Source organism: Dermacentor albipictus, chromosome 10, assembly GCF_038994185.2.
Source record: "Dermacentor albipictus isolate Rhodes 1998 colony chromosome 10, USDA_Dalb.pri_finalv2, whole genome shotgun sequence".
Taxonomy (NCBI): Eukaryota; Metazoa; Arthropoda; class Arachnida; order Ixodida; family Ixodidae; genus Dermacentor; species Dermacentor albipictus.
Genome location: NC_091830.1, coordinates 6917681 through 6931096, shown reverse-complemented (window position 1 = coordinate 6931096; position 13416 = coordinate 6917681). Strand labels below are relative to the sequence as shown.

The 13416-nt window shown below is 49.8% G+C and overlaps 3 protein-coding genes across 4 annotated transcripts in view; 2 read left to right on the top strand and 1 right to left on the bottom strand.

Annotated features, from left to right (window-relative positions):
* Positions 1-215, top strand: part of LOC139050555 (DDB1- and CUL4-associated factor 5) — a 22641-nt gene extending 22426 nt beyond the window's left edge. Inside the window, exon 8 of the mRNA XM_070527086.1 lies at positions 79-215. Coding sequence (XP_070383187.1) covers positions 79-190 — 112 coding nt within the window. The 3' untranslated portion in view covers positions 191-215. The remainder of the gene's footprint in view (positions 1-78) is intronic.
* On the bottom strand, positions 208-1433 carry ND-24 (NADH dehydrogenase ubiquinone). The gene has a single exon (XM_070527098.1). It carries the CDS (start codon positions 1016-1018, stop codon positions 278-280), a length of 741 nt encoding a protein of 246 aa, XP_070383199.1. The 5' UTR covers positions 1019-1433; the 3' UTR covers positions 208-277.
* Positions 1410-13416, top strand: LOC139050561 (aspartate dehydrogenase domain-containing protein-like). 2 transcript variants are annotated; one of them, XM_070527097.1, is made up of 5 exons: positions 1410-1511; positions 5826-6154; positions 9137-9458; positions 11680-11955; positions 13342-13416. In XM_070527097.1, exons 2-5 carry the CDS (start codon positions 5957-5959, stop codon positions 13380-13382), a joined length of 837 nt encoding a protein of 278 aa, XP_070383198.1. In that variant the 5' UTR covers positions 1410-1511; positions 5826-5956; the 3' UTR covers positions 13383-13416. The 2 variants fall into 2 exon arrangements, with proteins under 2 accessions (XP_070383198.1, XP_070383197.1); XM_070527096.1 differs by lacking the exon at positions 1410-1511 and adding an exon at positions 2833-3038.

Here is a 13416-nt window from a genome sequence, read left to right as displayed (position 1 = left end):
GCCCAATGGGGAGGGTCCCTTGCCGCCAAAGTAGAAGAGGCAAGTGCTGCATGTGCCCTCTCTCTCCATCATTCGCAGCCCCGCCAGCGAGCGTGTTGGCAGACCGGAGTTCAAGAGGCCCCGATGCAACTTCCGCAACCAGCGCTCGTACAGACGGCGACGGCGGAGCGGCAGCTCGGACAGGCAGTGACGACACCAACGCCCGGGTCATGTTTTCGGGAGGGGTCGCGCACTTACAGATTTCCTTTAATAGAAGACACTCGTGGTTGTTTTGCTACTACAGGTCGGGTCGCACCTTGAAGCCGGGCCCCGTGGGCGGCTCGGTGAGCGACGTCAGGCCGTTGGCCGGCTCGCACGAGAAGCGGCCGCTGCGCGGGCCGGGCTTGGGCCTCTCGCCTCGCCGGAACGCGTCCAGCAGCTCGTCGACGTCCTTGGCCTGCAAGTCCTCGTAGTAGTCGTCGTTGACCTGGATCATGGGCGCGTTGACGCAGGCGCCCAAGCACTCGACCACGCTGAGCGTGAACAGTCCGTCGGACGTTGTCTCGCCCGGCCGGATGCCCAGCTTGCGTTCCACGCACGCCTGAATGTCCTCGGCGCCGCGCAGCATGCATGGTGTCGTGGTGCACACCTGGACGTGGTAGCGGCCGACGGGCTGCCGCATGAACATGGTGTAGAAGGTGGCCACCTCGTAGACGCGCATACGCGGCATGCCCAGGTAGTCGGCCACGTAGTGCATGGCGGTCAGCGGCAGCCAGCCGTGCTGCCGCTGCGCCAGGTCGAGCAGCGGGATGACCGCGGCGTTCTTGTGGCCCTCCGGGTAGATGCTGGTGATCGCCTCGGCGCGCTTCGCGTTCTCGGGCGTAAATTCGAACTTGACCTTGGCGTTGTTGTGCTCGTCGTCGCGGTGGACGAACAGTTGGTCGCTGCGCAGCGCCGCCGAGCCCGAAACGCCGCGAAGGCTGGTGCTCTGCCGCCAAAGAGACGCTGTCCGCACGGCCCACCAGCTGGCTCGCTGCATCTCGCTTGTTTCGGAGTGCCGCTGTGACTTTGCGATGCCCTCGCTCGCCGAGAGCTGTACGGTTTTCGCGTGCTCTTGGTACAGCGGAGTTGAGCGCTGATGCGTTTGTTGCCGCCGCAGTGGTTAACTGGAAACGCAAGCGAGCAGTCGCGGTCAGTTGAGACTGCTATGAACGGTTTGCCTTTGGTATAAACCTTTGCAGAAGATCGCTTCGTGTCTTCGGTGGACGCGCAAATAGTGCAGGAGAGGACAGACGTGAACGTAACGGGAGGAGAAAACGCGTAGTTGTGCAACGGCTCCGCGCACGTGCGTGTGAGACGCCATCTCCACCTAAGTGTGGCGCTGACGTCGCCTTCTCGCCATACTCGTGGTTGCCTTCAGAGGCAGGCAACCCGAATTTCGATTCGCTGCCTCGTTTGTTTTGTTTTTTCTCAGAGAGTTTGTGTTTATCTGTGTATGTTTACTCTGTTTGATGCACAGTGACGATTTCACGGTAAGTGTACGGTGCAAAACTGTTAATAAAGGGAGCGATGTTTTTTAGCTACCTCGCACTGTGGAGTTACTAGCGGCGCCGACTTGTACGTACCAAGGAGAATTATATATATATATATCCTCAGTACGTAGGTAGTGCATGCTTTGTTACCGCATTCAGCAAGAGGCTGCTGCTCTGCGAACTTCGCTTGGGGTTATGAGTACAAGTAGATAATTATCGCACAAGTCATCAAGCAAAAAGTTTTCATATCATATATGCGATTTGCAAAATGTAGATGCTGCGAAAAATTATTCACTTAAATCTTCGACATTCTTATTAAACAATTATTAGTAACCTCCCCCAAGCTACACTGAAGCCTGGGTCAACGCAGGGTGCTGTAGCGGATGGCCCCGCATTTTTGCTTGCCTTTGTATCCTGCCGGCCTTCGTATGCACTCCTATCAGCTCTCCCGCTACTTTCACGTCACGAGCGACATGTGCGTTATCAGCCTGACATAGCGTGATATAGTGGATCCAAAATAATTTGTTGGCCCAGTTGGTAACGCATCTTGGATTATTATGTTTGAACGATCGAAGAGTAACACATGAGGCTCTAGAAGCCTTTTTGATTCGAAAAAACGAGCAGCAGCGTGTCATGTCGTTTTTGGATTCAAGGCTGTGACGAACATTATTAGAGAGTTTTAGATAAGGGGGACGCACGCGCATGTTGTCACATTGCCCCACGCGCTCGAAGGGGAGGGGGCAAACGCTTGCGTCCCCCTTATGTGAAACTCTCTTTCCGATGCTTGCTTCAATGACGTGGCGCTGGTTGTAGTGGACGAGTGTGCCTACTTGCGCTCTGTTAATCGTCCAAGCGTGATATACCTTGACAGGAGATGGGAAGGGATGGGAGATGGGAGCTGCAGGAAGAAGGGAAATGCACTTTCGAGATTATGATTTTGGGGACACACTAAGCCGCGAAGGATTATTTCTTTCCCTTATTTTTTTCTTTTTGGAGCACGATGTCGCGGGTTCGAGTCCCGATCACAGCGCCCGCATTGCGATGGGGCCGAGATCCGAAAACGCGCGCTCGTGCACTTGGATTTGGGTGCGCGTTAAAGAATCCCGGATGGCCAAAATTAACCCGGAACCGTGCTCGACAGCGCGTCTCTCATGGCCTCATCGTTGCTTTGAGACGTTAAAACAAATGAAAATTTTTTTTCGTCTTTTGATTGTTTTGGGGGTGATGTGCGATCGTCGTAGACGCGTGAGCGTGCGAGACCCCACGACTGTGATTGTCGCTCAACAACTACGTTTAGGGCTCGAGCTGGCGATGTGATAAACCCAAGATAGCAGCGCGAGACAAGATTAAGACGCGCAGTAAAGCGAGCAACTTGGACTGAAGGGCAGAGGAAGCGCCCGTTTCGAAGAGTAACTGCAAACCGACCTCTGGAAATATTTGTGGAGTATTTCACTACATATATATCTATATACACTACAATCTGTCGCATCGCGGGAAACGTCGCTGTAGTGGATACACACGCGTTGAGTAAGTACGTTCAGCGGCGTATGCATGCCGACAGTCTTTGTGGAATTCCTTAGGTCGCCAGCTCTTTGTAAATTCGCGGCGAGTCCATGGCCCGAGGAACAACCTCGGTAGGTCCCTTCTAATTATCGTTAATAAGTAAAATTATGGGGGTCTAACGTCCCCAAACTGCACACTCCGTTAGGGGGGACCCACCAAATTGGGAGGGGCTGCGGATTATGTTGTACCAGCTGGTGTTCGGGAGCGTGCACCTACGTAAAACCAAGTACGCGGGCGTTCTTGCATTCCGCCCCATTCGACATGCGGCCGCCTCTGCATGCCGGGATTCGAGCCCGCGAGCTAGGCAGCGGAATACCATGGCGGGTCAAATTATCGTTGCGTGACGCCGCTGCCATGGTCGTGTATGATACTGATATTGTTTTTTTTTTAATGGTGTTAAATTCGTCTTCTATGTAGTTATGTCTATGTGCATTCGTTAAGTGCATCTTGTTCACGTTCTCTTTTTGTGTGTATTTCTTCTTCGTTGTGTACCAAATTATAGAGAACATGTGCGCGGGCACACAGTTCGATTCAGTGACTGCCCGCGAGCCGCTGCCTTCAGCGAATGAGTGTTGACGCGCACGAACATGGTTTGTGGTTCGAGCGGATGAATGCATCCCGGTCAGTTTGCAACATCTGGAATGAGCTGATATTGATACGCTGTTTAATCTCACAGTATATCATTTTTCCTATCTCTGCATTATCTTTTAAATTTACGCAATTTCCTGTACATGTAGCCCCGGTTTCCACAACTGTAGTTTACAGAAGCTTAATATGGTTCTTTTTATTAGTATTGCTGAGTTACATTGTTCTAAACATGATATACTTGAGTTACTAGCAATTTCTCGATTTTCGAGCATTTTTTTATAAGAACATTGACGACCTATAATAAAAGTATACTTCCTATACAGTAGTTAAATTCTCGCTTTCTCCTTTCAATGCAACAATTATCGAAATCGAAGCAGCAGGTACCGAAGAAAACGATTTACGTCCATTCCCATGTAATTAGATATATATGAGCCCCTGTGGTAAATCTCAACACTGTCCACAGTGCGATCATTGATACGTGCGTTATTGACATGACCTCAATTTGCCATCCAAGTAAATTTGTCGCGATAAATCTACTTGCAGCGCGAAGGACAATGACTGCGAGAGACGACAAACACTGCGCTCTCGCAGTCCTTGTCCTTCGCGCTGTATACGTCGTTTTTATCATGAATTGCCAACTAGCCCAAGCAACCACCCTATAAAGTTCACTTAAATTTGTCAGCTGTGTTCATCGGGCGGTGTACGTCATGTGGCTCTATAGCACTCCGAGCGTCATTTCCATCGCTAGGTTGCCGCTCATTTCGTCCCGCCACTGCTCCAGCAGTCTGAAGAAGAATTTGCCTTTCTTTATCGTGGGTGGCAAATATGTGCTACACTTTTGATATACTATAGTAACGATGCCCACAACAACGTCTCACCTTCGTATAGAAAACACTTCGCTGCTGAGCGACATACGTGCACCGTACGAAGACCGTCGGCAACTTGGCCTGCGAAGTACATGTGCAAGGTGCGATTACTTGTCCTACAAGGCGCCTTTCATATGAACTATATCGGGGAACCTAATTGCTTAAGGCGGCAATCGTGAGTATTTGTGGGACGACGACGATGAGAAAGTAACATTTATTGGTCCCGTAATAGTTTTAAAGGCCACAGGCCTGCCAAGTAGGCTCGGGCTTTGTGGCCTACTCATGCACGTTCTTGATCACGTGATGCACCGGAATTGTGCCCCCTACATTTCCTAACTTTCATGGGGGTAAAAAAGGGACGCATGACATCTTGGATCTGTATAGTCCATGCGGGACGCTTGTTCGGTATAAAGTAAGCGGTGCTCGCAAGCGGTAAACTGTAATGGTATAGTGAACGATATACAGGGACACTAGAAGGCAGCTGAACGGCATCTGATTCTTCCTTTTTACCCGGGAAAAGGAGGAAGAGGAGGAATAAACTTTTATTTTGGAAAAGGTATCCCGGGGTAAGCCCCGGTTCTACTCTCGATGGGAGGTCTCATTCCAGGAACCCTCTGGCCTTCGCTGCCTCCTTGGCCCTGGCGACGAGGCGTCGTTGTTCCAGGTCCTCGGAGACGAGCTTGGCCTCCCACGTTTCTATGAGGTCTTCGCTTTCTTGTCTGGCGTTACAACAGTCTCTCAGTGAAGGCGATGCGTCTTTGTCTAGATGCCATGGACATTCGATGATCAGGTGCGCTAAGGTGTCCGGTACGCCGCACATTGGGCAGTGGTATCCTTGTAGCGGCGGGAAAAGGAGCCGCACAAAACATAGCGCGTCGCAAACAAATAAAAGTGATGTTTACGAATGCGACATATCTGCCGCAAATATAACAATGAAAAGAAATCGAAAGTTACATATTTGCTCATTAGAAACTAGTCGGGAAGAACACACAAAATACTGGAGGCTTTGTATGATTTACGAGGCCTTCACGCCAATTTTTACCCCTCGTCGATGGCGGAATACCAAATAGGCGTTTTCTTTTCTTCCTTTTATTTTTAGTGTACTGTCGTATATACATGTACGTTTACGTCTGCATATACGGATGTATACATCCGTATATGCAGAATAGGCGAAGCTCGTTACGCAAGGCGCTCGATTTTTCTTTCTTTTTTTCGGCATTTCCACGGCGTGCTCGAAGAGCAGTCGTCCTTGCGTCGGCGGCGTGCCTTCGATGCACGGAACGGTCTTCCTTTCCAGCCTCGGACCAGCCGGGCCTTTCAAAAAAGGGCGGCGCCTCCTCCCCGCCGGTCGGGAGGGCCGATTGCACGCGTCATTAGCGCGGCTCACGGCGGCGGCAGGCGCGATAAGGCGTCGGCCGTCATTCGGCGATGCAGCGTCGTCGCGTGGGCATCGTGGGCTTCGGCCAGCTGGGCCAGTTCCTGGCGGCCGAGGTGCAGCGGCGGCCGGAGTCGCTCGAGCTCGCCTTCGTGTGGAGCCGGGGCCGCGTGGTGCACGGGCTGCCCCCGCACCTGGTGCTCGAGGACCTGGCGCTGGCCGCCACCCGACACCCGGACCTGGTGGTCGAGGTGAGGGCCGCGCTGTGGCTTGTATCCGCTGTAAGCACGTGTACTGCAGTTGGGAGTGCAAGGCGCAATGCGATTGCAAACATGGGAACGTGACGCAGCGAAATCTATACGGTCTGTAAAGGCAGTAATTAAAGATCCGGAACCACCAGGTAAAAAGGTTCAGTGTTCTACAGTGCGGACAAGGCAACGTTTAAACGCCCCGGTGCGGTGATGAAAGGAGACATATTCGACTTGTGATAGTATCTATAGTGGGTGTGAATCTAGCGGCATGTGATGTGTAGCTACTGTGTATAGATAAAGACTCGCCGTAATGCAAAAGATGGAAACATGGTGGCGCCCTGTGATTAAAGGGACACTAAAGATAAATACTTAGTGTAGTGTGTGTAGATAAAGTATTATTTCAAAACTCAAATTTGTTAATTAAATTTGTTTAAATTTGTTTCAAGCTTCAAATTTTGTTAATTTCCCTGAAGTAGGTTCATCGATGGACCTATATTATAGCCTGCGTTTTTTTCCCTTTTTTTGAATATCGCGCTCAAAGACCAGCGCTGGTAGGTCAGTGTGACGTCATGAATTAACCTTCTTTTTAGATCTGGGACGTCGGGGTTCATTAAATCTTGAAACATGCTAAGTTCATCTTTTAGAATACAGCGTATATATAGTCCACTTTTAAGAGGAAGCGTTAGCTCGAGTGCTCGTATCTAAATACATGTAAAAGGAAAATTCGTTTTTCTCGGCAACCACTGCACCGAATTTGACCAGGTTTGTTGCATTTAAAAGAAAAACTTAAAGTCTAGTGACTGTTCGTTTCGAACTTTTTATTTAGATTGTCAATTTCTTAGTCAAAATTAGCAAAAATCGAAAATTTTCAGAAAGCGACACCCTCAAGTTTACAACTCTGTAACTCAGCAAGGACAAATGATATCACAGTTCTGTGTATTGCATCTGATACTACATATAAAGCGGACAAAATTGATGTGTTACATATGAATCTAAAAAAATTCAGTAATATGGAAATACAGCTTTTGCAGAACCCTTGTACACAACGCAAAAAAAATCACCTATGATATAAATTGACATATCTAATTTGTCCGCTTTTAATGATCTAATGGATGCCGTTTACCAAACCGCGATATCTTTTCTTGATGCAGAGCTATTAATTTGTACACTTCGTGCTTCTATATTTTTCTAACTTTCGAATTTCTAACAAGATTTCGGCCCTAAATCGAAATTCGGCATCCAACAGTCACCATAATTCAACTTTCCCTCTCAAATGCAACAAATTTCATTAAAGTCGGTCCAGGGGTTATCTCAGAAAAACGTTTTTGCGTTTTGCATGTATTTGCATAGGCCGCATCAGAGTTGGGCCCGAGCTAAAGCTTCCACTTAACAATGAAACATCAACTAGGCCTGGGCGGACACAAAAAGAATTTCGAACCGAATTCCGAAACATGCATACCCAGCCACTTATCCACCATCAAAGTTGCTCATACCTTGTATTTCATTCTTTACGAAGTTATTCCTCGGAATTTTGAGAACGGCAGCCCACAAACATATGTACTGGAAAACACCGACAGCTCATGTCCTTTGTGTTAGCTCTTTTCAGACTGAATTATTAGAAATGCAAAACAATAACAGGAGATCGACCTACGCGAGAGGCTGCGTTTACACCAGAAAGCTCGCCTTCGTGCATAGCGTTCGCCGCCAGCGTTTCCCGTTAAATGTTTCTGTTACATATATAAGCTGCAGCTGCCGGGAAGCATGAAAAGCAGTAAGGGGTCTTAAAGGCGAAGCTTAAGCGTCCTCCAAATTTTGTCTATATTTTTCTTGCCCATTAAGCTTGATCCTACGATAAGAGTGGCTTTTCTTATGTTTTTTTTTGGGGGGGGGGGTATTGTAAAAGTAGAATTAATGCACTTTTCACGCATAAAAGTTTTATTAACGCGATATGTGACATAAAGAAAGGTATAAATTGCCAGAATCAAGATTGTGGGATAGCACTGAACAAAGTTTGTAAAGACACGCTGTTATCTACTAAGAAAAATATGGAACAAAAATTATGAGATATACAAAATGCATTGCCATCTAATAGGCACTGTCTCCGTAAAAATCAAATGTTTTCATTGGTTATTCCGCTAGAAAACTTTAACTGCAAGAGGACGTGCCGGGGCTGCGGCCGCCGATGTTCCGAGCTGGTTTGCGTCGTCGTCGCTCTCAGAGTTTAAGTCAGACGAGTAGGCAGCATCCTCCGACTCGCTGCTGCTCGATCTATCGATAAAATGAATCGCAGACTCAGCGCAATGGCGGAATCACGAGATCTGAGATCTTTCGAAGCGCGCGCGCCGCTCCCGGAGGCGGCCATTCTTGCTTGCTGCTTTTTTTGGCGATCGCGAGACATCGGAGCGCGTTCAAAAATGATCGCCTTTCGTGAAAAAATCGAACTGCTTAGAAGACAAAAATATAGTTCCCCTCCTTCATGTCCGATGGCGAAGTGTGTCCATGAGCGACGCAGAAGGTCTCGAAAGAGGCGTTTCAAACATTCCATAGCGGGCGCCATTTTTGCTTTCTACTTTGCCGATCGCGAAACTTCAAAGCGCGTTCAAAAATCACCGCCTTGCGGGAAAAAAGCAAACTCCTTAGAAAATAAAAATATAGTTCTCCTCCTTCACATCCAATAGCGCAGTGTGTCCGTGAGCGGCGCGGAAGGTCTCGGAAAGCGGCGTTTCAAACTATCGTTAGCGGGCTAACGATGTACAATGGGCGCGGTAAGGAAAGAGTTAAGCCAATCACAGGGGCCGCAGCAACCCCGTGAATCACTCAGAACTGATCGACGAATTCAAGAATGTAACGTGGAACTTGAGCGTGCCCAGAACAGCGCCATCCGCTCATAGCGAGGCTGGCGTTTCTGACATTCCAGGAAGCGCACGTATTTACCAGTCCCAACCTTGACGGTTAGGCGTATACCCGTCGTTTCCTACACAGGTGGCCCACCCTTCCCTGGTTCGCACTCATGGCGAGCAGCTCCTGCGCCACTGCGACCTGCTGGTCGGTTCGCCCACGGCGTTCGCCGAGCCGGACGTCGAGGCGCGACTGCGCGCGGCGGCTAGTCGCCACGCGCTGTTCGTGCCGTGCGGCGCGCTGTGGGGCCTGCACGACATCCGGGCACTGGCGGACCGCGGTCAGCTGGCCGAGCTGACGGTCACCATGACCAAGCACCCGTCGGCGCTGAGACTGGCCGACGCCGAGATGCGCGTCCGGTGCGACCGAGCGGCCCTCGGAGCGCAGGCCGTCACGCTCTACGACGGTGGGTGGTTTCGAGGCCTTCGAGGGTGGCAGCATTTCCGTGCGACGTGGGGAATTCTGACGTGGGTGCATGGCACCCACGTCAGAATCCCCACGTCGCAAAACGTCTTCAAAACGTGGCACTACTTTACGAAGTTTAAGGGGTTTCGGTGGCGTGTCGCCTTAAGCTCCATCTCGTTTCTTCAAAGCAAACTGCTTATCGAAAAGTGGTCAATAGGGGGTAGCAGGCGAGTTCACACAGCCAACTCCCTATCTTGGAGGTGATGCGGGTGTAAAGATGCAGGACGAGCCGAGATGGCTGGTGTCGATCCACATGTGCGCCGTCTTCGAACGTGGTGGTAAAGATCGCGTAACCTCAAGTTTCGGAGGCTCGTGGAAGGGAGAAGCAGCAGAAGTGAGAGTTAATGTATATGCTGCCAAAGGTAGCGTACACAGTGACTCTATCAGAAGCGATCGCTCCCCTTGCGATCTTCGTCACGCCAGCGTTGTGACAGCGAATGTTTGCGGACATCGAGTGAGATCTGTTCGGGTGTTCCTGTCTGCGCATGACATCATGCTTGCTAATTTAAATAGCAAGCGAATGTTTTTTGCAATTAATATGGCGATAAAACTATGAATCTTAGTTCATGTAGCTGCCTAATACCTTATACGTTATTTAATTCAATGTTTCGCCTTTCGGACGACTTTTTTCTACATTTTTGGACGAGTGCTTGCTTTACTTTACCATGGATCTCCCGCTCCATACGGGTTTACGTCGCACTCCTACAGCCGACAGCAGCTGCGTTCAACATGGCTGACTTATGGTGTCAGTCACCAAGAAAAACGAAGTACGATATCAGTACCTTACTACTTTCTGGCGTCAGTACCACATCAAGAGCCATGAAACCGTATCTTTATTCAAAAGAACCTTACAGGTCCTATGGCAGGGCATAAAGTAAGGGGGGCATATTAAACAGTAAAGGTATAAAAAGTACAAATTTCCAACAGGAACAGTGCTCTAAAAAGATTACCGTGTTACGCAATATTGAAGGCACAGGGAATACAAAGCAACACCTGAAGGCACACGAACATTTCTCACTGTTAACAGAGCAAAAAGAATACTGTTTATGAAAATAATATACAACATTACAAAAATGCGCGTATAGGCGGATCTTTTTTTTTTATTTTACACTGCATATAAGACCGGGTTGTCACAGTTATGTTCTCGCCTCGTGTTATGGTAATTACCATATTTTTTGCTCTGTTTGAGCCTTCAGCTGCCAACGAGGGGCCTAGCTGTCGATCTGTGTATGACGAGGCGAAGCGGAAAAGTGACAAAGCGTGAAGATGATGACATACATCTCTGTGAGCAAATGGAATGTATCTGATAAGTCCCAATTCAGTCATCAACTTTGTGTTACGTGTAGTTACGTTGTATGTGTCGCTCGGCATCTGCATAATTAACTTTGCAGTCTTAGTGCTGTTAAGAACAATGAATAGGTTGTCGGGTTTTACGTGCGAAAGCCGACTGCCCGTACGGGCGGGCACCACGACCAAATGGACAGAGCCCGAACCATTTTACCTATCACTGAGGCCTAATGGCCGATTTGAAATAAACACAGATTGGAATAGCTATGCGTTCGTTATATCGGCCTTGAGCCCGTAACCTCTTGCTTAGCAGGGCAACGCCATAGCCACCGAGCCACGTACGGCGGGTCCGATAAGAACAATAGCTGGCGTAGCCTATCTCCTTTTATGAGTCAGAAAACTCGTAAACGCTGCTTGCGCCTTCTCGCGATTGTTCACACGGAACCGCATATTATGTGCTCTTGAGAACATATCTTCTCATAACATTTCAACTAGAGCGGAGGGACACTGTCTAAATGTATGACGTCATCCTCCAATATCGCGCGCCGCCTGATTTTGGAGGCCAATTGGCCACATGAAACCGGTGCAAATATTTCGAGGTGGCATCGATAGCCACTTGTCTTGCATTTGTGCGTCCTTTGTGACTTTACAGTTTGCAGTAAATGGATCTGCTCGGTAACCTGCCTAATCCCACTTCGTGTTATACCGTACTACGCCACTAATTTTCGGTTCCACCGCTTGCTGAGCGATCCTTATCCTTCCCACGTTTCTTTGTTATCTTGCCAAGTTGCATCTTCACCAACGAATCGTACCGATGGTACGCACACTTGGCGCTTCTCTCCAGTGAGAGGGCCCTTTCTCTGCCCCTCGTGCAGGGCCCGTGCGCTGCCTCTGTCCAATGGCGCCCAACAACGTGAACAGCATGGCGGCCGCGGCGCTCGCGGCGCACACGCTGGGCTTCGACGGCGTCCGGGGCCGGCTGGTGGCCGACCCGGGCATGGCCGACTACCACAGCCTCGAGCTGGACGTGGTGGGACCCAGCGAGCCGGACGGGCGGGCCTTCCGCGTCCGCACGCTGCGCATGAACCCCGCCGACCGGGGCGCAGTCACGGCGAGCGCCACCTACGGCGCCTTCCTGGGAAGCATGCTCGGTACGACGGATGTGAAACGACGTGGACGCCCTCTTTGCTCTTTTCGCGGAGTCCCGCTGTTGGGTTGTAGCATAGAGTTTCGTACAAAATTTTTTGTGGGGAACTCTATGGGTTGTGGTTCACGTCAGAGGTTCCCCTCACCAGGCTCCGTGCCCAGGGAGCGCTATAGCTACCGCAGAAATTTTCTCAAAGGGTTTAGTAATAGTGTATATGCCAGCAAATTAAATTTTGCGGAGCGATGGCGTGAGGAGGTAAGTTACCTTTTTTTCCCGCATGCAGCGACGGCTCTCTCTCATTGCCTCGACCAGCGCACGCAGGTGGAACTCCTCGCCTGTCTCCTCCAGTGGCGGAGAGAGAGAGAGTCAATTTTTACTGATACCAGCAATCACGGTGGCGGACGCAGACTCCCTCCGCCTAGCATACGGCCGAGAGCTCCTGGGTCTCAGCGGCTGTCTCGGCTGCTGGACGGCCCAGACCTGCTGGTCTCGTTGGTCTGAGCTCAGCAGCAAGGTCTCCCACTGCAGCCAGCCTTTAATTTTGCGGCCCTAGAAAGGAGCCGTCTTCGAGCATGCCCATAGCATATGTGGCAGATCCGCCCTGCCCATATATACATAATTCACATTGATCATTGTATTGCCCTGGATAGAACCTGCTGCAGGCCACCGGGTTAGGATACATTTTTCTCAGGGGAGGCAGGCAGCATTCTGGCACAAAGAAATTGGGTGGTTGGGGGGGAGGGGTCACGTGTTTGGTGTGCCCCCCGCCCCTGGCTACGCCCCTGATCTCCTCCTCATAAGGTGCTGTGATATTGTGCTGTCTTTCAGCTGCTCTCATAGTTGAAAAAGGGGGTGAAGGACCCCTTAAGCACGACAACGCCGTCATTCCAACGGATTTTCCCTTCGATTTTTTTTACACTATTCTGTGGTGAAGCAAATAAAGCAATCAATCGACATTGTAGCCGAGGGCCCACGTGACGTTTACGTCACTACCTCCGCCTTCCTTCCTCTGGCCAAATTTGATTATTAAATCAGCACGTGGGAGATACTTCAGCTTATAGGCACCGTGGGTCAGTCAGTTCTGAGCTTCAACAGAAATTCGGGCTTCTTGGTCTTGCATAATAGGTAAATCACAGTGCATTAGACAAGGGATGACCGCGCCGACTCCTAATAGTTGGAAGTCGTAACGCCGTGTGCGTCTCGTTTCTGCGGTCGTCCCTTGTCTAATGCGCTCTGATTTAGCTGTTTTGCACACATTAAGACATCGACGTTTTTCAGAAATATTGAAACAGTAAGAGTGGTATCACTAAAGATCGCAGTGTCGTCTACTTTGAGAAAAAGAACAGTAACGTTTTCACGTAATAACAGTCTTTCTCTCTCTTTATCACAGAGGCCGCCAAGGGTCGCGGACCAGGAGTTCACTTCTGCTGAAGCCTAATGTGAAAAAAATGAAATTTTGTTGTCA

Coding starts and splice junctions, on each gene's coding strand:
- ND-24 (XM_070527098.1), bottom strand. CDS start 1,018: ATGCAGCGAGCCAGCTGGTGGGCCGTGCGGACAGCGTCTCTTTGGCGG.
- LOC139050561 (XM_070527097.1), top strand. CDS start 5,957: ATGCAGCGTCGTCGCGTGGGCATCGTGGGCTTCGGCCAGCTGGGCCAG. Junction 6,155..9,136: donor ACCCGGACCTGGTGGTCGAG/GTGAGGGCCGCG, acceptor TTTCCTACACAG/GTGGCCCACCCTTCCCTGGT. Junction 11,956..13,341: donor CTTCCTGGGAAGCATGCTCG/GTACGACGGATG, acceptor TCTTTATCACAG/AGGCCGCCAAGGGTCGCGGA.